General features: G+C 46.2%; 1 protein-coding gene and 1 long non-coding RNA gene across 6 annotated transcripts; one reads left to right on the top strand and one right to left on the bottom strand.

The window, feature by feature from the left end:
* The first annotated feature begins 3,273 nt into the window (after positions 1-3,273).
* Positions 3,274-13,115, top strand: PRSS38 (serine protease 38). 5 transcript variants are annotated; one of them, XR_012002619.1, is made up of 6 exons: positions 3,274-4,254; positions 4,765-5,036; positions 8,270-8,405; positions 8,883-8,965; positions 10,752-10,885; positions 11,331-11,401. XR_012002619.1 is itself a non-coding variant. In XM_072763993.1 (6 exons), the coding sequence occupies exons 1-6, from the start codon at positions 3,569-3,571 to the stop codon at positions 12,565-12,567; spliced, it is 1,041 nt and encodes a 346-aa protein (XP_072620094.1). In that variant the 5' UTR covers positions 3,274-3,568; the 3' UTR covers positions 12,568-13,115. The 5 variants fall into 5 exon arrangements, 4 of the variants coding, with proteins under 4 accessions (XP_072620094.1, XP_072620092.1, XP_025844496.1 ...); XM_072763993.1 differs by lacking the exons at positions 8,270-8,405; positions 8,883-8,965 and adding an exon at positions 12,316-13,115 and having other exon boundaries at positions 3,274-3,728; positions 4,092-4,254; positions 10,752-10,894; positions 11,331-11,381; XM_072763991.1 differs by lacking the exons at positions 8,270-8,405; positions 8,883-8,965 and adding an exon at positions 12,316-13,115 and having other exon boundaries at positions 10,752-10,894; positions 11,331-11,381.
* A 6,511-nt stretch (positions 13,116-19,626) lies between these two features.
* On the bottom strand, positions 19,627-25,892 carry LOC112911982 (uncharacterized). The gene is made up of 4 exons (XR_003233462.2): positions 25,545-25,892; positions 25,072-25,127; positions 22,997-23,032; positions 19,627-19,853 (listed from the first exon to the last, which is right to left on the bottom strand). It is a non-coding gene; the product is annotated as an uncharacterized lncRNA (long non-coding RNA).
* Positions 25,893-26,270: the final 378 nt, after the last annotated feature.

Raw genomic sequence — 26,270 nt, 5'->3', positions numbered from 1 at the left:
AAAGGGAATATAAGGGAAGGGAGAAGAATGTGTGGGAAATATCAGAAAGGGAGACAGAACATAAAGACTCCTAACTCTGGGAAACGAACTAGGGGTGGTGGAAGGGGAGGAGGGTGAGGGGTGGGGGTGACTGGGTGACGGGCACTGAGGGGGGCACTTGACAGGATGAGCACTGGGTGTTATTCTGTATAAATTGAACACCAATAAAAAATAAATTTATTATTAAAAAAAAGGATACTCCAGTTCGACCTCATTTTAACTTTACATCTGCAATGACCTTATTTCCAATTCTTAGGTATTGGAAGAAAGGTTTTAAATATCTGTTGGGGGGGAACACAATTCAAACCATCACAGATGGTAATACTCCCCAAGTTGATCTACAAATTCATTGCAGGCCTAATCAAAATTTCAGCTTGGCTTTCTTAGAAATTTACAAGCTGACCTTAAAATTCATATGAAAAAGGACTCAGAATAGACAAAACAGTCTTGAAAAAGAAAAACAAAGTTGGAGGACTTAATTTTGTGATGACAAACTTATTACAAAACTACTATAGTTGAAGCAGTGTGGAACTTGCATAAGAATCAAAATACACATCAATAGAACAGAATCAAGTGTCCAGAAATAAACTCTTACATTTATGGCCGATTGTTTTTTGACAGGGTTCCAAGAGAATCAATGGGAAAAAAATAGTCTTTTCAATAAATGATGCTGAGGCAACTGTATATCCACATGCAAAATAATGAATCTGGACCTTACCTCACACCATACTCCAATTTAACTCAAAATGGATTACAGGCCTACATAAGAGCTAAAATTATAAAACATTTAGAAGAAAACATAGGAGTAACTTTTAATGACCTTGGGTTAAGTAGTGACTTCTTAGATATGACACTGAAAGTACAAATGTCAAAATGAATTGGGCTTCTTTAAAGTTAAAAATCTTGTGTGTCATAGAACACATTCAAAAAGGTGAAAAGACAGCCAACCTACTGTGAGAAAGTATTTGCAGATCATAGATCTGATGATACCAGTACCAAGAATATACAAAGAGCTCTTAGAACACAATAACTAAAAAAAAATCAATGTGAAGCTATCACAAATGGATGAAAATTCAGTAAAGTAGCATACAAATAGACAATGGCCTTCATAAATCAAACAGTAGCTAGTTAGAAGCTGCCAACATCAGGAACAGAAGAGGGTCATTACTACAGGCATTGAAATGATAATAAGTGAATATTTTCTAACAACTTTACAGCCATAAGTTAATAACTCAAGTGAAATGGACAATTTCTTTGAAAGGTACAAAGTACCAAAACTCCCTCAAAAAAGAAACCAATAGCCTAAACAGTCCCATAAGTACTAGAGAGGTTAAATTCATAGTTTAAAACTCTCAGAACAGAAATTTTGAGGCCCAGTTTTACTGGCCATCACATGGATGGATCTCAAATGCATTCTGCTAAGTAAGGGAACCTATAATTACAAGACTGGATATGACATTCTGGGAAAGGCAAACGATGTGGGTGGAAATCTAGAATAGTTGTTTCAAGGCATTATGGGAAGAAGGACTCTAATGGGGCTCAAAGGAACTGGGAAGACAGTGGAACTCTTCTATAGCTTGATTGTGGTGGCAACATGACTGCAAGCATTTGTCAAAACTTTCATGACTGGATCAATTTTACTGTGTATAAATTATATCTTAGTAAAAAAAAAAAAAAAGGTTTTGATCAGGTGGATGGCAGATCTATAAGTAATACCTGACCTAACAGAAAGTGGAAAACATCCTGATCTACAATAAAGAATCCTCAACAAGAAGCAGTGTGTCTAGATGTGACTGTGGAAGGAAATGGTAAACCCAGGAATGTCGGGCAGTAACTAAGAGGCAGCCACATCCCTAAGTCTTCACCCCACTCCATACCTCTGGGCTAATGGGCCTCATGGACTATTGCAGAAATCTGGAGTTCTGTTTTCTTTGAGAGTAACACAGGCAATCCACAATTTAGGGCCCTGGATGCTAAAATTCGGTTAGGAGATGGTATATATACTTAATGCGGAATGTTAAGATACAACAACCTCTACTTGAGCTGTCAGAACCTGCGTAAGATCCCTGACATTCAGGAAGGAATTTGGGGTCATCTGGAGAAGCTGACAAGCTTAGAGGAATGTCCTGAAGGTAGTGACATCAGTTGCTCCCATGACTCACCCAGCACTGCCCACACCCCAGAGTTTCCAATCACTTTTCACTCCAGCAGTCTTAATTTCAGTTGGAAGACAAAGGAATAGCAGACATCAAAGGAAAGCGTCAAACACAGAAATTAAACACCAAATCCATCAAGTGAAAATAGCAGTTTGGAAGAAACTAACTCAGCTGGGAGAAGTTCCTCCAGGTTCAGACAAGAATGATGAACACATTGCATTCTGTTCCTCCCACGACTCACCACAACACGAGTCACACGTCACAGGACTAGGCAGGCAGCACAGGATTCCAACAACCGGCCCTTGGGGAGCTCCCTGGGCTGTTCCTCCCTCCCATGTGTCCAAGCCGGGTGTAGAAGCCTGCAACCAGAAACACCAACGCGCAACAGCCCGCACTGAAGCCACAGGAAGGAGTGGCCCAACGCGATGGGAGCCTTCTGACCATCTGTCTATTCTGGAGGCAAACAGGAGACTCGCTGCACCCTCTGTCTCCCAGCAGGTGCTGCAGACGCTGAGTGCACCCACAGAAGGTCAGCTTCCAGCCTCACCCCACAGGACAGCAGTCCCTGGGGAGCCTGCAGACCAGGACATCTCAGCATCAGCCTTACCGACATTCGGATCTGGAAGGGCGCCTGAGAATTACAGGACGTCCAGCAGCATCCCTGAACATCCCACTGGATGCCAGCCTCACACGCCCACAACGGTGATCAACAGCCTATCCAGACAGGACCAAATGTCCCCCAGGAATGTCACTCCAGTTGAGAAGCTCCGGTTCCACAGCCTGCGGCAGGACGGCAGGGAGCACCCCCGGGAAGCTGCGCAGGTGACGCCGGCCCCTCCGCCCAGCCGGAGCGGAGCGGGGGACACTCCTCCCCACCCCAAGCCTCCCTCAGGAGACCCGGTGGCGCCCTGTCGTCTGGGAAACAAGCGGACAGGCCAGAATAGCCCACCCAAGTGAGCCAGGAAGTGCATTCCAAGGGCCCCCTGGGATGGGGGTCGGAAGCGAGGGGTCCAGGAGGGGGGTCCACCGGGGAGGGGGGAGCCCCGAGGGGCCGCTTGGGGAGGCAGGGCACCAGGAGACCACGAAGCCAGCTCTGTGATGGGCAGCAGGAGGCTGTGAGCTGCCTGGGGACTCCGGGGCGGGGCGGCAGGGGCCTCCACCAGGTGTACGAGACCAAGTTGCCCAGATAGGTGCTGGGGCTTTCCTCACGTGCTCCTTGGTGTCGTCGCCCGCGGAGCGCCTGGGGCCGTCGCGTGCCCTGCGACGTCGCACCTTGGCGCCGTCACGCGCGTCGCTGGTGTCGCAAGTCGGTGGCGTCACACATCCGCGCCACCCCAGGTCCCGCGGGCTCGCTCCCCAGGACCCTCCCCCTCATGGCTGCCCTGCTGCGTGCCCCACGCATCCCGCTCGGAGCATCCCCGCCGGCGGCCCCCCGCCTGCTTCTGCTCCTGCTCCTCCTGCCTCCGGCCCAGGCTGCCCCCGGGGCCCACGGACGCCCCCTGAGCAAGGTCGTTGCCTTGAACGTGAACGTGGGTAGGACCCCTCCCGGCCCGGGGCCAAAGTCCTGGCGGCGAGCCCGGGGCTTCCTTCTCCCCGTGGTAGAGACCTGCGCCTGCCCTCCCCTGCCCTCCCGCCCTCTCCCCTCCCCTCCTCACCCTCCCCTCCTCAGCCCCTCTCCCCTCCCCTCCCTTATGCCTTCCCCTTTCCTGCCTCTCCCCCCTCCCCTCCCCTCCTCTCCTCTCCTCCCCTTTCCGCCCCTCTCCCACACTCCTCTGCCCTCCCTTCCAACCCCCTTTGCTGGACCTCCCCTTCCCAACACCTCCCCACTACTCTATGTCTGTGCCCTGCCCACCTTGCCACTGCTGCTCCTCACAGGCTCTGTTGCTTTCTCCTCAGCCTGTGGTCGCCCTTACATACAGGGGAAGATTGTGGGGGGCGTGGATGTCCTGGAGAGGAAGTGGCCATGGCAGGTGAGCGTGCACTACAGAGGCTTCCACGTCTGTGGAGGGTCCATCATCAGTGAGTACTGGATCCTGTCAGCAGCCCACTGCTTCGATAGGTGAGTGGGCAGGGCCAGATGCCATGTCCTTGGAGGCCCAGGGCCGCTGGATGGACCACGCAGGCTGCATCAGCTGTGACTTGTCAGAGATGGGGAAGAGAATGGGGCCCAGACATAGCTCCTTCCACTGCAGCCGCTCCTTGGATAGGGCCAAGGGCTCCTCATGGCCATGGATTCCTTGAGATATATCGTAGGACAAGAAGTAAGGAAGGACCTGCCTTAGGGGCAGCTCACCTGACAGGTTCACCATCCTGGGCTGCTGGTGACCAGCAGGTCAGGATGAGTCTCTGAATCCTCCGTTGGCCCATGTCAGGACTTCTTTGGGAGTAATTCCACCAAACAACCAGGTTCTGTGTGCTGCAAGGAACGTGCTTTTCCATATCCTGGCTGAGAGCCTGGAGACTGAGGCCGCCATGCTCCAGTCCTCCCTAGGCCTGTGCATGGACAGTGCCCTTGCTTCCCACATGCAAGATGCTCAAGTCACTGTGTCTTTGTTCTGTGTCCCCACAGGGATAAGAACATTGTGGCTTTTGACATGTATGTCGGCCTGGTGGACCTCAGGTTTGCCAGCAATCACACCCAGTGGTTTGAGGTGAACAAGGTGATCGTGCACCCTACATACCAACTGTACCACCCTGTTGGAGGTGACATCGCCCTGGTGCAGCTGAAATCTCGCATTGTGTTTTCTGACTCTGTGCTCCCTGTTTGCATCGCACCCCCAGATGTGAACCTTCATAATGTTACTTGCTGGGCTACAGGATGGGGACTCATCTCCCCACAAGGTAAGAGAGTTAAGGGGTCAGTTCCTTTATTGGAGCTTGCATAGGATGATGGCTCTATGTCACTACAGGGAAGGAAGAATTATGTCAGTTATGGGGGTGCAGGGATCTGGAGACTGGAATCCCCACCCATCAGTCACCATCAGTTTCTTTGTCAACACGCAGTGTTGTTTTGTCCCTGGCTATCTTCATTGTACACAGAGAAGCAGTTACATTTGTTCTGAGTGTAGAATTAATATTTAGAGTACTAAGAGCACAAATTTCAAAACGAAGTTTTCTTTAAGATTCTGAATTCAAATGGGAAACCTTGTTAAACTGATTTTAAAAATCGATTTGTTATTCTAGTTTTCTCCATAATGACCTCATATTTTCTTTCTAGGTTTATCCCTAGTACCTTAGAATTTTTAGTTATTTAAAACGTTCTTTTTAATTGTATTTGCTGATCAGTCATAGTTGTTGATTTTTGCATATTGATCTTTGCAGCCACCTTATAGACTTCACTTTTAATAGCTTGTCAATTGATTTTTTGATTTAAAAATCATATTTCCTTCAAATAAAGACTGTTTCATCACTTCCTTTCCAATATATATATATATATATATATATATATATATATATATATATATATGATATATATATGGTGTTATTGCAGTAGTTGAACCTCCAATTAGAAATGATGCTAGGTTTCCTTTTCCTGCTTTCTATTGTAATGGAAATGTTTCTAATGATTTACTATAAGTTTGTGGCCTGGCCTGGAGACTTTAGCTTGATAGCTTATACCAGGTTAAGAAAGGTTATACCCTTCTTATATGATATCTTATATCAGGTTAATGTCTGATTTACTTAATTAAAAAATGTAATTGATGGAATGAGCACCGGGTGTTATACTATATGGTGGCAAATTGAATTTAAGTTAAAAAATGTAAATAAAAAAAGAAAAATGTTATTGAGGTTAGGATGCTATAAATTCAAAATAGAACTTATAAACTTCAGGATGTTTGAAATAATGTCCACAGAAACAAAGAAAATAGCTATAGAATATACACAAAATGAAATGAAGAAGGAATTTATACATTTCACTACAGGGATCCCTGGGTGGCTCAGCAGTTTGGCACCTGCCTTTGGCCCAGGGCATGATCCTGGAGTCCCGGGATCGAGTCCCGCATCGGGCTCCCTACATGGAGCCTGCTTCTCCCTCTGCCTCTGTCTCTGCCTCTCTCTCTCTCTGTCTCTCATGAATAAATAAATAAAATATATTTTTAAAAAGGATGAAACAAATCAATAGTATAAAGAAAACAGGGCACCTGGGTGGCTCAGTCAGTTAAGCGTCTGCCTTCAGCTCAGGCCATGATCCCAGGGTCCTGGGATTGAGTCCCACATCAGACCCCTGCTCAGCGGGAAGTCTGCTTCTCCCTCTGCCTGCCACTCCCCCTGCTTGTGCTTGCTCTATCTCTGTCTCTTTCTCAAATAAACAAATAAAACCTTCAAGAAAATAATAGGAAACAAAAACTCACACAATCGTTGAAAGTAAATAACACATTTAAATAACCAATGGATCAAAGGGAAAAAAATCACCAGGGAAATCATAAAATACTTGGGGATAAGAGAAAAGAAAAAGAAAAGAAAGAGAAAGGAAAGACAACATACCAAATTTAAGTGATGCAACAAAAGCAGTGCTAAGGGGAAAAACTATAGCTGTAGCATTTATTCTTTTATAAATACCTACATTTATTAAAAGAAGATATACTTCAAATAAGTAACTTGACCTTATGACTTAAGGAACTATAGAAAGAAGAACAAACTAAACCCAAAGCTAGCAGAAGGAACAAAATAACAAGAACCAGAGCACAAAAAAAATGAAATAAAGAAAGAGTCAGTGAGTCAAAGTTACATGAAAAGATCAATAAAAGTTACAAACCTTTAGCCAGAAAAAAAAAAAAAAAACCTTTAGCCAGACTGACTACAAAAATAAAACTGAGAACATCACTGTTGACATCATGGAAATAAAAGAGTCACAAGAGAAAACTACAGATAACTACACCAACAAATTTGATAACCCACATGAAATAGAAAAATTCCTGGAAACACTCAAATTACCAAAACTGACTCCAGAAGAAATCAAAATACTGAATGAGTAAGTGATTCAGTATTCAAAAACGTCTCAACAATAAAAATGCAGGACAAGATGGTTTCTTCCTTGATTAATACTACCAAACATTTAAAGAAAATTAACATCAATTCTTCTCAAACTCTTTGAAAAAGAAGGGGGGGGACACACTTCCCCTCATTCTATGGAGCCAACACAACATTGATACCAAAGCCAGACAAGAAAGCACAAGAAAAGAAAGTTACAGACACTATCCCTCATGAACATAATGTAAAAATCCTCAACAAAACACTAGCAAACTGAATTCAACAGCACATTAAATAATGATACACTCTGATGAAGTGGTATTTGTCCCAGGAGGACAGAGGCCATTCAATGTACAAGCATTAACCAGGGTGACACACCACACTAGAAGAGTAAAGGGGGAAACCCACATGTTCATCTTGAGCAATGCGGAGAAAGCATCTGACAGGATCCACTGTCAGAAAACTAGGAATAGAGTGTATGTAAGTCCTCGGCACGACTCAGAGCATTACGAACAACCCACAGCTCACACTGTACTCAGTGGAGGAAGATGGGGCAGCTAACTGAAAACCCAGGAACAGGATAGGAATCCCACTCTCTCCACTGGTACTTTGTGTTGTACCAGGAGCTCCAGACAGTTAAATTAGGAAGAAGAAGAAGAAATAAAAGTCACCCCAGTTGGAAATGAAATAAAAGCTATATCTCTGCACAGATGACATAATCATACATATGGAACATTCCAAAGAATCCTAAAAACACACAAAACCAATTGCTACAGGCAAGAAACAGTTTCAGCAAAGATGCAGGGTACAAGATTGAACACATGGAAATCAGCTGGGTTTCTACACACCTTCAGGGAAGGATCACAAAGAGACATTAAGGATGCAATTCTGCATCATGCAAAAGAAAAGCGACCTATGCGTAAGGTCACCTGAGGAAGGGAAAGATCTGTAAGTCAAACACTACGAAACATCACCCAGAGAGATTTTTAAAAACTTCAATAAATGTTTAGGCAGCTCATGTTTGTGGGCTGGAAGAGGTCTACTGCACCAGCATGACCTGCACATCAGTGCAACCTCCATCACAGCCACTGGCTTTTCTGCAGAAACGGAGAAGCTGACTCTCAAGTTAATATGGAATTGGAATAGTGAGAACTGTCTTGAGAAAGAAGACCAAAGCTGGACAGATTCACACTTCCCGCTTTCAACAATGTGATTCTAACACAAGGATGTGTGAGCATGGTGGGTGGGGATGGCCATGGGTGCATGTGAGTGTGAGTGCATGTGTGCACAGGTGTGTGGGGTGGTGGGTATGCACATGCATGGTGTCTATGTACATGTGCACACATAAGTGTGTGCATGTGGTGGTGTGCATGTGTGTACACATGTGGGTGCTGGGTGTGAATATGTGTGTACACATGTATGTGAATATATGGGCTAGTATGTGTGTGTGTGCACATTTGGGGGTGTGTGAATGTGTGCACATGTGTGCATGCATGTGCATGCGGGTATGGGTATGCTTATGTGGACACGTGCGTGCATGTGGGCTGGTGAGTGTGAATACATGCATGTGTACATAGGAGCTGGTGTGTGTGACTGCACACATGTGTGCGTGCATGTGGGGTAGTGGGTTGTGCATGCATGCATGTGTGAGTTCATATGTAAGTGTGTGCATGCTTGTGTGTCTATTACATTTTTGTTGAATGCCAAACATTACAGGAAGACATTTAAAACTAAAGCCTGTGCGCCCCAAACTTGACCTCCACTGGTGGGACGTGGCATCATTAGTGGCCTGGAGTCTGGTAAGAACTTTGAGCTCGCTTGTGGGCCCTCCTGGTGCTTGGCTGCTTTCATACAACAGAGGCCCAGGAGCCTCATGGGGGCTGCTGGCCAAAGGGCATTCTCTGTCCCTGCTGCACCTTTCCCCGCAGCAATTCTGCACACCCGTGGCACATTCTTGCCTGGCTGCGGAAGGAAACGGCTGTTCTTGGCACTGCTGCTAGGCTGGTGCTGGGGGGCAGGAGCCTGAGTGCCCCTGGTCCAGCCCTGGTCTCAGGACATGCCATGGGCCCCACTGGAGACAGGCCTGCACACCACCTGCCACGTCGGGGGCAGCCGCGCTCCATGCTGCATCCTGGGACAAAAATGCCTGTTGCCCTCCAAGCCGGCAGAAGGCTCCTGTTCTGTGGGAGGAAGAAGTAGGCTGTGCTTTTGTGGTTCTGTGGCAACAGCTGGCTGTCCCCTGGACCCTCACATCGAGGGGCTCTCCCTCTGACCCCTCCCCTGCCTCTGCTGTTGTCTCGTGGGCTCCCAGTGGATGCTCAGGACACAGACCTACCAGTGCATACAAACCTCTCACCTGGTTTCCCAGCATTCTGAGCTAGCACCCTAGCCGCTCCTATGGAAGTCATTGGAATCGTTGTGACCTCGCCCCACACACATCTACCTTCCCGTGCACTCTACCAGAGGCAGAGCAGTTGATGCAGGCTCATCTCTCTGTCCCCTGTCCACCGGGCTCTATGGGGCACTGGCAGCTGTGTGTGCACAATGGGGAGTGAATGCCACCTGTGCTCTATGTGCACCATTGTCCTGGGCAGTTGGAGGGAACTCAACATCCCAGGCCCCTGTGAGATCAGGGGGCTGTGGGGTCCATGCTAGCGCCCTCTGCCCACCCCATTGGATTCTACCCTCTGCATGCATGGCTCAGGGCCCAGCAGCAGCCAGAGGGCACCAGGGCCCTCACCTCTTCTCTGGAAGGTCCTTCTTCTGGTGTCCCCCTGGGGGTCCAGCTGCCTGTGGGCCTCCTCATGCTATGGCCTGGGAAGTGCCCCTACAGGGGGATGGGGTACCCCAGGCCTTGCCTCCGTTCCCCAGATTACAGCCCACTGCCTGCTGCCCCTGTGCAGACATGTCAGCCAGTATTTGTGGCAGGAAAGAGCACACTCCCGGTTATTCCACATGGAAGGGGGGCAGGTGGAGGCCCCAGGCAGGTGGTTAACGGGCCTGGAGGGCCAAGCGTTCCCTAGTACTCATCACAGCAGCCTCTTCCAGTAGTGCTCTCTCCACTGATATCCATTCCCATTTGCACCATCCACCTCTCCTGAGGCTCCTCTCATGACACCACCCTGTCAGCGCAGCCAGCAGCAACCACTAACACTGCTGACCTCTGCTTTCTGGTGTCTCTCCTCCAGGTCCACATCTGTTAGCTCCAAAACCGACTCCCTGGGAGCCCCTTGGGGAGGTGCCATGCCTTCCCCCAAATAAGCAGTCTGTGCAAACAGCTCCTGTCCAGCTGGAGCCGGGCCTAGAGCCGGGGGCTCACGTGCATACTGGCCAGGAGAGCATGGGGTTCTGGAACCAGTGCCTGTGCCCGTCGGCTGACAGGGGCTCCTGCAGTAGCAGCGGGAGAGGATGGCTCTTTGGCTCCCATAGGAAGAATCACGTGTCATGTGTAGTCACACTCGCTGACCGAAGTCTGATGCCCCAGTGCAGACAGAGCTGTGTGGAGGGCAGGAGCAAGGGGGGAGCCGCAGGGTGAGCAGAGGCACCCTGGGGTCCTCTCACCTGGTCTACACTCCTTCCCGACAGGCTATGTCACAGACCACCTGCAGGAGGCGCAGATGCCTCTCATCTCATTGCCACTGTGCCAGCTGCTCTACGGACACCTGTCGTATATTATGTTGGACATGCTGTGTGCTGGGGACATCAGGAACGTCAAGACGGTGTGCGAGGTGCATCCCACTGGGGGGCCCTGGCTGAGCCTGGGGCTCTTAGATGTGTCTCTCCTTTGAGCCCGGGGACACTCTGGGTGGGTGTTAGTCCCAGATGGCCCATCCCCTACAGGGCTCAGAAGCACATCACCACAAGGCCTTCAGCCAGGTGGGAGAGCCTAGGATGGCTTGTGAGGCCGCAGACAATGCCCAGTGCCCTCGGGGCCCCCATGCTGCTGGAACAGTGCAGGGCTGCACATCTGCCCAGGGGCCTCATCTGCTTTCTGTCGGCCCTGGAACAGGTGCCACCCACCCTCTGCTGGCAGGACATTCCACCTGCAGCAGAGCTTCGGTCCTGGCGAGGTGGGGCTGAGTGGGTGGGGTGCCCTGAGTCCCCTCGTGGAGGAGGCTGCAGACCCAGATGCCCCACTCACAGGAAACCCCTTTTCTCTTCCAGGGTGACTCTGGGGGTCCACTCGTCTGTGAACTCAACCGTACCTGGTTGCAGGTTGGAATAGTGAGCTGGGGCCGCGGTTGCACATACCCTATGTACCCTGCGGTTTACACTCGGGTCTCCTATTTCTCAAAATGGATCCATTATCACATAAAGAACACACCCCCACCTTCTCAGCCACTCCCGGCCCTCTCCCCCATGCTGGGGGCCAGCATCAGCATCCCTGTGACCATGCTGGCTGTCCTGTCAACCTTGTGAGGGCTACGGCCCGCAACCTCTGCCCCCGTCCAGCTCAGCCTCTCAGGTTTCCACACACCTGAGCAAGGCGAGGGCCACAAGCCAGGCCCTGATATGGGGCCGGGTCTCCCCACAGAAGGGCAGAACACCATGGCTCAGTGCTCCGGGCCGGATTCGGTAAGATATTAAAGGTTTACCAAGCGAGCATTCCAGAAATCCTGTGTCATCTGTCCACCCAGAGCACAGGCTCCCTCACGGAGACAGAGTGTATCCACCAGTTGGTGCTTGGTGGCCGTGTCGGGGTGAGAAGCATAGACCCAGCTGGCCATCCAGAGGGGATGGCCACACAAGTGCTGGCATCCAGGGGCAACTAAAGCCTGGCAGATGGAGGGCCATTGTCTCACCTGGTCAGACACGCCGATACCCAAGATTTTGTAAGTGCCTAGAATTCCACCGTGAAGATTGGAAGATGTGAGCTGAAAGTGCACACACAGAAAGAACTAAGAAGATGAAAGCAGAAGTCCATGTGCCAAATGCCAGGAAAATACCAACATTCTCAAAATCTGGTTTTCAAAAAAAAAATCAAAAAACAAGAAATCACTAATCTAATGAAGATATGAGACCCAAAGTACACAAGACAAGGGAAATGACAAGGGAAATTTATCTATTAAACACAATTTCAGAAATATTGTATAATTGTATATTGTATAATTCTATGTAAATAAATGTAACGTGAAGTTTCACTTTTTAGGAGAACCACCCGCACAGAGATGGAAGGTTTACACAGGCCAGAGGCCTGAGGAGAAACGCAGACATTCCAGAAAGAACCTCTGCTCCCAGTGGAAGCCCTGGTTCAGAGGGTTTCTCTGGGAGCCCGTCAACCCTTCTGCTGCCGGGCCACCCTACACGCAGCCCAGGCAGGGGCTCCCACATTCACACCAGCGGCATGTGCGTGAACACATCTGACCACCCACAAGCACCCAATGTGCAGAAACCCTGGTGAAGGACTGGCAGACAGAATCCAAACTTCTCTTAAGATAGCATCTGTAATGCAGTGAAACACCGGGACACCTGCACCCTGATGTTTATAGCAACAATGTCCGCAATAGCCAAACTGCAGAAGGAGCCTCGGTGTCCATCGAAAGATGAATGGATAAAGAAGATGTGGTTTATGTATACAATGGAATATTACTCAGCCATTAGAAACTACAAATACCCACCATCATGGTTAGAACTGGAGGGTATTATGATGAGTGAAGTAAGTCAGTTGGAGAAGGACAAACATTATATGGTCTCATTCATTTGGGGAATATAAATGATAGTGAAAGGGAATAAAGGGGAAGGGAAAGAAAATGAGTGGGAAATATCAGTGAGGGTGACAACACATGGGAGACTACTAACTCTGGAAAACAAATGGGGTGGTGGAGCAGGGAGGTGGGTGGGGGGACGGGATGACTGGGTGACCAGCACTAGAGATGGCACTTGATGGGATGAGCACTGGGTGTTGTGCTATATGTTGGCAAATTGAACTCCAATAAAAACTTATACAAATAGTTGGCTGTGAAAAAAAAAATTTTTAATAGTTGCTGTGGCCAAGTTCAAAAAGGGTGTTGCTTGTGTTCTCCTATAGGATTTTGATGGATTCTTGTCTCACATTTAGATCTTTCATCCATTTTGAGTTTATCTTTGTGTATGGTGCAAGACAGTGGTCTAGTTTCATTCTTCTGCATGTGGATGTCCAATTTTCCCAGCACCATTAATTGAAGAGACCGTCTTTTTTCCAGTGGATAGTCTTTCCTGCTTTGTCGAATATTAGTTGACCATAAACTTGAGGGTCCACTTCTGGATTCTCCTGGATTCTCTTCATAGATCCTGTTCCATTGATCTATGTGTCTGTTTTTGTGCCAGTACCACACTGTCTTGATGACCACAGCTTTGTAACACAACCTGAAATCTGGCATTGTGATGCCCCCAGCTATGGTTTCCTTTCTTAAAATTCCCCTGGCTATTCGGGGTCTTTTCTCTGATTCCACACAAATCTTAAAATAATTTGTTCCAACTCTCTTAAGAAAGTCCATGGTATTTTGATAGGGATTACATTAAATGTGTAAAGTGCCCAGAGTAACATTGACATTTTCAAAATATTAATTCTTCCATACATGAGCATGAAATATTTTTCAATCTCTTTGTATCTTCCTCAATTGCTTTCCAAAGTGTTCTGTAGTTTTTAGGGGATAGATCTTTTACCTCTTTGGTTAGGTTTATTCCTAGGTATCTTATACTTTTGAGTGCAATTGTAAATGGGATTGACTCCTTAATTTCTCTTTCTTCAGTCTCATTGTTAGTGTCTAGAAATGCCACTGACTTCTGGGCATTGATTTTGTATTCTGCCACACTGCCGAATGGCTGTATGAGTTCTTGCAATCTTGGGGTGGAGTCTTGGGTTTTCAAGCTACAGTATCATGTCATCGGCAAAGAGGGAGAGTTTGACTTCTTCTTTGCCAATTTGAATGCCCTTTATTTCTTTTTGTTGCCTGATTGCTGAGACTAGGACTTCTAGTACTATGTTGAATAGCAGTGGTGAGAGTGGTCATCCTGTCTTGTTCCTGATCTTAGGGGAAAGGCTCCCAGTGTTTCCCCATTGAGAATGATATTTGTTGTGGGCTTTTCATAGGTGGCTTTAAAAATGCTGAGGAATGTTCCCTCTATCCCTACCCTCTGAAGAGTTTTGATCAGGAATGGATGCTGTATTTTGTCAAATCCTTTCTCTGCATCTATTGAGAGGATCCTATGGTTGTTGTTTTTTGTCTTGTTGATATGATCTATCACATTGATTGTTTTACAAGGGTTGAACCAGCCTTGCATCCCAGGGATAAATCCCACTGGATCATGGTGAATAATCTTCTTAATGTATTGTTGGAGCCTATTGGCTATATCTTGTTGAGAATTTTTACATCTGGGTTCATCAGGGATATTGGCCTATAATTCTCCTTTTTGGTGGGGTCTTTGTCTGGTTTTGGAATTAAGGTGATGCTGGCCTCATAAAATGAGTTTGGAAGTACTCCATCCCTTTCTATCTTTCCAAACAGTGTTAGTAGAATAGGTATTATGGTTTCTTCTTTAAACATTTGATAGAATTCCCCTGGGAAGCCATCTGGCCATGGACTTTTGTGTCTTGGGAAGTTTTGGATGACTGCTTCAATTTCCTCCCTGGTTATCGGCCTGTTCAGGTTTTCTATTTTTCCTGCTCCACTTTTGGTAGTTTGTCATTTTCCAGAACTGCATTCATTGCTTCTATATTTCTTCTATGTTGCCTAAATTATTGGCCAATAGATGCTCATAATAAATTTTTAAAATCGTTTGTATTTCCTTGGTATTGTTGGTGATATCTCCTTTCTCATTCATGATTTTATTAATTTGAGTCTTTCTATCTTCTTTTTAATATGGCTGGCTAATGGTTTTTTTAATATTATTTATTTATTCATCAGACACACACACAGAAAGAGAGAGAGAGAAAGAGAGAGAGAGAGATACAGGCAGAGGGAGAAGCAGGCTCCATGCAGGGAGCCTGACACAGGACTCAACCCTGGGTCTCCAGGATCAGGCCCTGGGCTGGAGGCGATACTAAACCACTGAGCCAACCAGGCTGCCCCAGGCTGGCAAAGGCTTATCTATCTTATTAACTCTTTCAAAGAACCAACTCCTGGTTCTCACAAGATACATCCATGAATGCAAGAGAAACAAAAGCAAAATGAATTATTGGGACTTCATCAAGATCAAAAGCTTCTGCACAGCAAAAGATACACTCAACAAACTAAAAGAAAACCTACAGAATGGGAGAAGATATTTGCAAATGACGTATCAGATAAAGGGCTAGTTTCCAAGATCTATGAAGAACTTATTAAACTCAACAGCAAAGAAACAAACAATCCAATCATGAAATGGGCAAAAGACATGAACAGAAATCTCACAGAGGAAGACAGAGACATGGCCAACATGCACATGAGAAAATGCTCTGCATCACTTGCCATCAGGGAAATACAAATCAAAACCACAATGAGATCCCACCTCACACCAGTGAGAATGGGGAAAATTAACAAGGCAGGAAACAACAAATGTTGGAGAGGATGTAGAGAAAGGGGAACACTCCTGCACTGTTGTTGGGAATGTGAACTGGTGCAGACACTCTGGAAAACTGTGTGGAGGTTCCTCAAAGAGTTAAAAATAGACCTGCCCTACGACCCAGCAATTGCACTGTTGGGGATTTACCCCAAATATTCAGATGCAATGAAACGCCGGGACACCTGCACCCCGATGTTTATAGCAACAATGTCCGCAATAGCCAAACTGTGGAAGGAGCCCCGGTGTCCATCGAAAGATGAATGGATAAAGAAGATGTGATTTATGTACAATGGAATATTACTCAGCCATTAGAAATGACAAATACCCACCATTTGCTTCAACGTGGATGGAACTGGAGGGTATTATGCTGAGTGAAATAAGTCAATCGGAGAAGGACAAACATTATATGGTCTCATTCATTTGGGGAATATAAATAATAGTGAAAGGAAATATAAGGGAAGGGAGAAGAAATGTGTGGGAAATATCAGAAAGGGAGACAGAACATGAGGACTCCTAACTCTGGGAAATGAACTAGGGGTGGTGGAAGGGGAGGAGGGCGGAGGGTGGGGGTGAATGGGTGACGGGCACTGAGGGCGGCACTTGACGGGATGAGCACTGGGTGTTATTCTGTATGTTGGCCAATTGAACTCCAATAAAATATATATATATTTTTAAGAAGGAAATTCATCACAATACAAACATCCCTCAAAAATATTGGAAAAAAACTCAAATACACAAGCTAACCTCGCACCTAAAGGAATTGGAGAAAGAACAACAAATAAAACCTACACCAAGCAGAAGAGAGATAATAAAGATTCGAGCAGAACTCAATGAAATAGAGACCAGAAGAACTGTAGAACAGATTAACAAACCCCGGAGTTGGTTCTTTGAAAGAATTAATAAGATAGATAAACCCCCTAGTCAGCTTTATTAAAAAGAAAAAAAGACTCAAATTAATAAAATCATGAATGAAAAATGAGAGATCACAACCAATACCAAGGATATTCAAACAATTTTAAAAATGTATTATGAGCATACAACAAATTAGGCAATCTAGAAGAAATGGATGCATTTTTGGAAAACCACAAATTTCCAAAACTGGAACAGGAAGAAATAGAAAACCTGAAAAGGCCAATAACCAGGGATGAAATTTTAGCAGTCATCAAAAATTCCCAAGACACATAAGTCCTGGGCCAGATGGCTTCCCAGGGGAATTCTATCAAACATTTAAAGAAGAAAAAATACCTATGCTGCTAAAGCTTTTCCAAAGGATAGAAAGGGATGGAGTACTTCCGAACTCATTTTATGAGGCCAGCATCACCTTGATTCCAAAACTAGATGAAGACCTCGCCAATAAGGAGAATTATAGACCAATATCCCTGATGAACACAGATGCAAAAATTCTCAACAGGATATTAGCCGATAGGATCCAACAATACATTAAGAAGCTTATTCACCATGGCCAAGTGGGATTTATCCCCAGGATGCAACACTCTTTTTCAACACTCATAAAACAATCAACATGATATCATATCAACAAGAGAAAAAACAAGAATCATAGGATCCTCTCAATAGATGCAGAGAAAAGATTTGACAAAATACAGCATCCATTCCTGATCAAAACTCTTCAGAGTGTAGGGATAGAGGGAACATTCCAGCATCTTAAAAGCCATCTATAAAAAGCCCACAGCAAATATCATTCTCCATGGGGAAACACTGGGAGCCTTTCCCCTAAGATCAGGAACAAGACAGGGATGTCCACTCTCACCACTGCTATTTAACATAGTACTAGAAGTCCTAGCCTCAGCAATCAGGCAACAAAAAGAAATAAAGGGCATTCAAACTGGCAAATAAGAAGTCACACTCTCCCTCTTTGCCGATGACATGATACTGTACCTAGAAAACCCAAAAGCCTCCACCCCAAGATTGCAAGAACACATACAGCCATTCGGCAGTGTGGCAGGATACAAAATCAATGCCCAGAAATCAGTGGCATTCCTATACACTGACGATGAGGCTGAAGGAAAATAAATTAAGGAGTTAATCCCATTTACAACTGCACCCAAAAGCATAAGATACCTAGGAATAAACCTAACCAAAGAAGTAAAGGACCTAAAAACTACAGAACACTTCTAAAAGAAATTGAGGAAGACACAAAGAGATTGTAAAACATTCCATGCTCATGGATTGGAAGAATTAATATTGTGAAAATGTCTATGCTACCCAGGGCAATTTACATGTTCAGTGAAATCGCTTTCAAAATACCATGGACTTTCTTCAGAGAGTTGGAACAAATCATCTTAGGATTTGTGTGGAATCAGAAAAGATCCTGAATAGCCAGAGGAATATTGAAAAAGAAAACCAGAACCGAGGGCATCACAATGCCAGATTTCAAGTTGTACTACACAGCTGTGATCATCAAGACAGTGTGGTACTGGCACAAAAACAGAAACATAGATCAATGGAACAGAATAGAGACCTAGAAGTGGACCCTGAACTTTATGGTCAACTAATATTCGATAAAGGAGGAAAGACTATCCATTGGGAGAAAGACAGCCTCTTCAATAAATGGTGCTGGGAACACTGGACATCCACATGCAGAAGAATGAAACTAGACCACTCTCTTGCACCAGACACAATGATAAACTCAAAATGGATGAAAGATGTAAATGTGAGACAAGATTCCATCAAAATCCTAGAGGAGAACACAGGCAACACCCTTTTTGAACTTGGCCACAGCACCTTCTTGCAAGTTACATCTATGAAGGCAAGGGAAACAAAAGCAAAAATGAATTATTGGGACTTCATCAAGATTAATAGCTTCTGAAAAAAAAAGATTAATAGCTTCTGCACAGCAAAAGAAACAGTCAACAAAACTAAAAGTCAACCTACAGAATGGGAGAAGATATTTGCAAATGACCTATCAGATAAAGGGCTAGTATCCAAAATCTATAAAGAACTTCTTAAACTCAACACCAAAGAAACAAACAATCCAATCATGAAATGGGCAAAAGACATGAAGAGAAATCTCACAGAGGAAGACATGGACATGGCCAACAAGCACATGAGAAAATGCTCCACATCACCGGCCATCAGGGAGATACAAATCAAAACCACAATGAGATCCCACCTCACACCAGTGAGAATGGGGAAAATTAACAAGACAGGAAACAACAAATGTTGGAGAGGATGTGGAGAAAGGGGAACCCTCTTGCACTGTTGGTGGGAATGTGAACTGGTGCAGCCACTCTGGAAAACTGTGTGGAGGTTCCTCAAAGAGTTAAAATAGACCTTCCCTATGACCCAGCAATTGCACTGCTGGGGATTTACCCCAAAGATACAGATGCAGTGAAACGCTGGGACACCTGCACCCCAATGTTTATAGCAGCAATGTCCACAATAGCCAAACTGTGGAAGGAGCCTCGGTGTCCATCGAAAGATGAATGGATAAAGATGTGATTTATGTACAATGGAATATTACTCAGCCATTAGAAACGACAAATACCCACCATTTGCTTCGACATGGATGGAACTGGAGGGTATTATGCTGAGTGAAATAAGTCAATCAGTAAAGGACAAACTTTATATGGTCCCATTCATTTGGGGAATATAAAAATTAGTGAAAGGGAATAAAGGGAAAGGAGAGAAAATGAGTGAAAATATCAGTGAGGGTGAGAAAACATGAGAGACACCCAACTCTGGGAAATGAACAAGGGGTAGTGGAAGGGGAGGTGGGCGGGGGGTTGAGGTGACTGGGTGATGGGCACCGAGGGGGACACTTGGCGGGATGAGCACTGAGTGTTAGGCTATATGTTGGCAAATTGAAATCCAATAAAAATTTAATCAAAAATAACCCCAAACATAAACAAGAAAATAAATAAATAAATAAATAAATACATAAATACATAAATAAATACATAAATAAATATTTAATGCAATTCCTATCAAAATCCCATAGCCTTTTTGCAGAAGTACATTCGCCAGATTATGTGACTTACACGAGATGAGAAGTCAGCAGCTGCCACATTCCAGTGGAGGACCTCAGAAACACTGTAAGTGTCAGGAGCATACAGTGTGCCTTAGAGAGCTGCCCTCTATTGGTAGAGCTAAATGCAGGAGATGCTGCTCCCCAACTGGGCTCCATGGTCACCGTGGGGTAGCTGGGCCCTGGAGCAGGGAGAACATAATTACCGTAAAGGGTGGTGGGGCCAGGATGGTGGCCAGTGGTATCTAACCCTGGGGGCCACAGGGATGAACCCAGTGAGAACGTGGTGTTTCTAGAGAAACAGCTAACACACAAAATCAGAATGAGTAAAAGGCAGAGAGGCAGCCGTTCTTGTGCCGGGTATAATCTCTATCTCTGCCTTTGTGTGTGAGCCAGTCATCAGACCCAGAACCTGGCACCTCATGGGAAGAGCATACATACAGTGGTGATGATCTATGTCATTTACTCAGTAATCATATTCCAGGGAGAGGCCATCCCCAGTTCTCTAAAAGGTTGGTAAACAGAGGGTCCAAGTGCACTCTGACAGCTGAGGACTCAAAGCACCACATGGCCCTTCTGATGGACGAGATGTGTATTAGGTTTGAGAACAGGTAAGGTTCTCATCCAGGCCTGTCCCAGGGTCTCCCCAAAGCCAGGTACATTGGGAGCCTTGAAAAGACACTTACACTCTGCAGGGTGTATTGTAAGAGATTCAGCCCCATCCGTGTGGGATTTAGGGTCTGGTGGCCTGCAACTTCCCTTCAAAGCAAGGTCAAGGCAGTACACTCCCCCTCCTCCCACCAAGGAGAACACACAGGGCCCCTCTGGCTCTTGGAGGCAGCATGTTCCACACGAGCAATACTGAATTATGCGGGGTCCTGGGCAAGAAAGGGCTTTGTATGAGGTCCTGGCCAACTAGACAGTGTGTCTCAGCAGATCCCATAGCACCAGATACCCGTGGGGAGCAGACAGGTACTGTGCAATGTATCTGACCAGCCCTGGTGGAAGATTTGCGAGGCAGCCCCATCTCGTGCACCATGTATGCAGTACCTGGCATGCACCAGACCCTGCCAGGGGCATCTGGGCATGGAATCTGGGTGCCCATGTGACCAGAATGCCCCAAATGGGCTGAGCCCACATGTCTTAAGGTTAAGGGGCCCAACTGCTCACCACAGTGATTCACTGGGATTGGGTCCATGCAAATCTAGAGGGGATAATAGGCTGTATAAACAGGTGCCACCCTTTGCTGTCATTGTGTAGACACCTTTCCTCAGCCCCCTGCCCCTTCCTTCTGGGCGCCCAAACCAGCTGATAGAGGAAGTAAAAAACAGCTGATTGGCTCAGAGAGCAGACTGCTACTGTACCCAGGGGTGGCCTGAGAACAGTGGTAAGGGGCCTCCTACTGGGTGGAGCTCCTGGCAGGGCACCTGTGGCCCAGGACACAGCTATGAAAGGTGCAGAGGAGAACCTGGCTAAAAATAAGCAGAAAAAAAAATAAGCAGAAAATGGTGAGGCTAGTTGGATAAAGAGCTGGAAGGAGAAAACTGGAGGAGCAAGGAGGAGGAGGTCAGAGGAAGAGCCATGTGAAGCCCACCTGAGAGCATCCACCACAAAAGAGCCCATAGCCACCAGGTGCTGTGCAGAGAGCTCTGGAGCAGCCATGACAGCAGACAGGGAGGTGGAGCCTCCTTACCTGAGAGCATCCACTGCCAGCCAGAGAAGCCAAAGCTGGGGTCCTGTACAGCACAACCCCCTGAAGACACTCAATAACTCAGGGCCGTGCTGCCTGCTTTGGACAAGATTTCATCCCAGTCAAGGCTGACCTGTGTCCCCAGGACTGGCTTGTCTTTGCTGCCCACAGTGGTTCAGCCAGCACCCAGTTCAGCATGCCTAGGTCACATTTACCTACGTGGGGTCCCCACAGCCTCACCAGGGGCCCCCTTTACAGCATGACCATAGGATCCAGCATCCAGCCACTTTGAAGCTGCCTCTGATTGACCTCTAGAAGGTGCAGTGAGGCATCGTACTGGAGGAAGAGCCCTCCCAGGATGGAGCAGTACAGCAGCCACCATACAGTGCAGGGTCGTGGTCCCCAAAAGGGAGATAGTAAGAGTCATTTCAGACTCCAGACTCTGTGCACCTGCTTGAGTCTCTGGGCTGTCAGGGCTGGTGGGCCTTGGCCAACAGGATTCAGGACAGGACCCCACAGTGAAGGTGGGGCAGAAAGGATGTGCCAGGGACTTCCCACAACTGGCCAGTGATCAGGGGCAGGTCTGGCTCTTCCAAGCCCAGTTGTGATCAGAAGAGGCAAGTGTCAGACCCTCTAGAGATAAGGACCCAAGCTACCTCCAGCCCAGAGTGGCAGAGGAGCAGAATGTGAAACAGGGGCTAGAGGAAGGGGTGGTGAGCATCACAGGGCTCAGGACCAGCAGCAGCAGGGTCATGGCTCATCCCATGGACTATCTTCAACTTTCCCTCAGAGTTATGACCTACATAACCCAAAGAAAGTGAGCAGGTAGCATGGCTTTAATAAGAGGAGCAGGATGTGGTGCTTACAGCTGGCTTCTGGGCTGCTGGCTGGAGCAGCTCACCACTATCCCTTCTCAGGAGCACTATCCTTACTACTTGGGAGTGCCTGGCCTGGGAAGATAGCACTACCCCTGCAGGCAGACCTCAGCCAGGAACCACAGGCAGACTGGAGGGACTGCCAGCCTCTTGCCTTGAGGTGGCAGCAACTATGCCACCAGCTCTTGGAAATCACCTTCCTCGTCAATGTGGACCACATCATAGTTTGGCCTCCTCTTCTGCATGTGCTGCTAACCCACACCCTTCTGAGAGAGTCCAATCAGTTTGACCTAGGACCAGTTACCATTACAGCAGAATAAAAAATATCTGCTTAGGAAAAAAAATCTAGCAAAATATGTGCAGGATCTCTACCCCCAAAACTATAGGCAATATTGAGAGAAATCACAGAATCCCCAAATAAACAGACAACCATGTCATGGGCATGCGTAGGAACACCCAATACTGTAAGGTGTCAGATCTTCCCAAACTGGACTATAAAGTCAACGCTATTGCAATAAAAATCTCATCATGTTGTGTAAATTGGCAAGCTGATTCTAAAATTTATATAGAAGTGCAAAAGCACAAACAGCCAAGACATGCTTGCAGCCACAGAGCACAGTGGGAATATTTGTTCCCTTGGATACAGAAAAGCCACACAATGAAGAAGCAGACGTGGGTCCATGTGCGCAGCTGGTGCATGTGGTGGAGAAGACTGGTGCTGCTTTCATAACCACCTGGACAGTGAGAAGCTCAAACCTACCTCCCACCTTGCAGCTCTAGGTACACGGACATCCAACTGTGAAAGATAAAACAAAGATAATGTAAAATAGTTTCATAACCTGGAAGCAAGCAAGTAATTATTTTATTTTTTAATATTTTATTTATTTATTCATGAGAGAGAGGCAGAGACACAGGCAGAACGAGAAGCAGGCTCCATGCAGGGAGCCCAATGTGGGACTTGATCCCGGAACTCCAGGATCACGCCCTGGGCCAAAGGCAGGCGCTAAACCGCTGAGCCACCCAAGGATCCCCTCAATACAGAAATTTTTAAGAAAATAAAATTGTGCAGCTGAAGTTGTCATAAAGAAATTGCTTTTATGGTGGGACCCCCACCCAGATCAAGAATAAAAGGTGTTTGGTGCACCAGATGCATCCTGTGCTCCTCCTGATAATTCCCTCTTCCCTCCTCCTTGAAACTTCCTCTATGCAACCACTATCCATCCTGACTCCATCACTTTGTAAAAGTGATTCCTTTGCTTTTCTTTGAACCTGCATTCCTGTACACCAGAGTTCAGTCTTGCATGGAACTCTGCAGTATGTGTTCTGTTATGTTTAGCTTTTTTCGCTCAATAGTGGAGTTGTGAGATTGCTGCATACTGTTGCTTGTTGTAGCCTTTCCGTTGCTGTATGATATTCTGTTGTATGAATCTACTACTATTGTAAGGGCCGCCTTCTGTTGCTGGTTATTCAATTTTTTCCATGTTTGGGACAATTGGGAATAACGAGGCTACAGGCCTACCTTCTTCATATTCCTCAGTGTACATGTGCATGCATTTCTATTTGGTGTATACCTAAATGTGGGTTGCTAGGACAAAGGATGAAAGCATATTTAACTTTAGTAGGTAATGTCAAACCAGTTGAATCAATTTAAACTTTACCTAGCAGTGTTTGAATATTTTAGTTGTGGGGCACCTGGGTGGCTCAGTGATTGGGCTGAGAATGAAACTGGACCATTCTCTTACACCAGACACAAAGATAAACTCAAAATGGATGAAAGACCTTAATGTAAGACAGGAATCCATCAAAATCCTAGAGGAGAACACAGGAAGAAACTTCTTTGACCTCAGCTGCAGTAACTTCTTACTAGACACATCTCCAAAGACAAGGGAAAAATGAACTATTGGGACTTATTCAAGATAAAAGTCTTCTGCACAGCAAAGGAAACAGTCGATAAAACTAAAAGGCAGCCTATAGAATGAGAGAAGATATTTGCAAATGACATATCAGATAAAGGGCAAATATCCAAAATATATAAAGAACTTATACAACTCAACACCCAAAAAAAATGAATAATTCAATTGAAAATTGGCAGAAAATATGAATAGACATTTTCTCAAAGAAGACATGGGTGGTCAACAGATATCTGAAAATATGCTCACATCCCTCATCATCAGGGAAATGCAAATCAAAACCACAATGAGATACCATCTCACATCAATGAGAATGGGGAAAATTAACAAGACAGGGAACAACAAATGTTGGCGAGGATGTGGAGAAAAGGGAACCCTCTTGCACTGTTGGTGGGAATGGGAGCTCACGCAGCCACTCTGGAAAACAGGATGGAAGGTCCTTAGAAAATTAAAATATCCAAATACCCTACAATCCAGCAATTGCACTACTAAGTATTTACCCAAAGGACACAAAAATACTAATTCAAAGGGATACATGCACTCGATGTTTATAAAGCACTACCCACAGTAGCCAAATTATAGAAAGAGCCCAGATGTTCATCGACAGATGAACAGATAAGGAGGATTTTATATATATATAGGAATATTACTAAGCCATAAAAAATGAAATCTTGCCATCTGCAATGACATAGATGGAGCTAGAGAGTATTATGCTAAGTGACATAAGCCAGTAAGAGAAAGACAAATACCATATGCTCTCACTCATACGTGGAATTTAAAAAAAAACAAAGAAGCAAAAAGAAAAAAAAGAAAGCAACAGAGAGGCAAAGAAAGACTGTTAACTACAGAGAACACGGTGATGGTCACCTGAGGGGAGCTGGGCAGGGGGGATGGGGAAACAGGTGATGGGGATGAGGGAGGGTACCTGTCGTCATGAGCACCAGGTGACGTGTGGAAGTGCTGAATCACTGTATTCTACACCTGAAAGTCACATAACACTGTGTGTTAATTATACTGCAAAAAAAGGAGAAAAATATGAATCCAGGAAACCCACCTGTCCTACACGAAGACCCATTATAGGGAAACAGAAGAACTTTGACAACAAAGAGACTACCTTGCAGGAACCCAGAGAAAGAGGAGAAACCCACAGTAAAGGAGAGCCGTGCAGACCTCTAATCAGCGGCGATGGGGCTTTTGGGGTTGCCTCCCAGATGCACCTCACTGAGCCTTTGTGTGACCCCTCCCCTACTAAAAGGTGAGTCCCGGGCTTTGGGGAAGTGGTGACATGGGAGTCCGAGGCTGGAAGCAGAGAAGCATCGACACCTGCCACCTTGGTGTCCTGGGGGGGGGGGGGGCAGACTCTGGAGAGTGCCACCACCGTGAGAGGAAAGAACTCACCGCAGGTGTGAAGAGGTCCTCGTGGAGAGAAACTGAGGCCTCCAGCCAACAACCCTGTGAGCGAGTCACCCTGGAAGCACGTCTGCAGGCCACTCGAAGCTCCAGACATTGAGGCCAGCCCACATCCAACTACAAGCTGTTTGGAGGCAAAACAGACCAGGGCGCCACTCTGAAATTCCTGACCCACAGAAAGGACAGAAAGTAATTGTGTTACGTATTAGCATCATTTGTTACACAGCAATAAATCATTAACGCCTGAGAATAGCTGCAAAGTTTTGAGAGAAAGCAAACGCCAGCCTGCAATTGTGTATAGAGCATAACCGCTCCTCTAGGACAAAGGCAAAGAAGAGTCCTGTATTCCTGTCTTAGGATTCCTGTCTCAGGAATGCATGGCTTCTAAGTAAAGACTTGGGCGTAAAACAATCCTGGGGGGACAGGCCAGCATGTGAGATGGGTTGTGAACAACAGAACAGTTCCGTATGCATGACTCCAGACAGAAGTCGTCCAGAAGACAATAAACTAGTGTCTGGCTTAAGATGACTTAAGAGTCATCACTAAAAAGCTCAACGGTACCTGGAACGGGGAAATGGGCACTAAAACACTCTCATGTGCTTTTGTTGCCTTGGGACTTGTCAAGTGTTACCTAAGTCTTTGTGAAACAGGTAGGTCGGAGCTCAAGCAGCCCAGGGTACACATTGGAACCCTCATTCCCTGTGGTGGAAAATC

This window comes from Vulpes vulpes, chromosome 7 (assembly GCF_048418805.1).
Source record: "Vulpes vulpes isolate BD-2025 chromosome 7, VulVul3, whole genome shotgun sequence".
NCBI classification, from domain to species: domain Eukaryota; kingdom Metazoa; phylum Chordata; class Mammalia; order Carnivora; family Canidae; genus Vulpes; species Vulpes vulpes.
The sequence above is the reverse complement of the archived record's forward strand: the minus strand, read 5'-3'. Positions and strand labels throughout refer to the sequence as shown.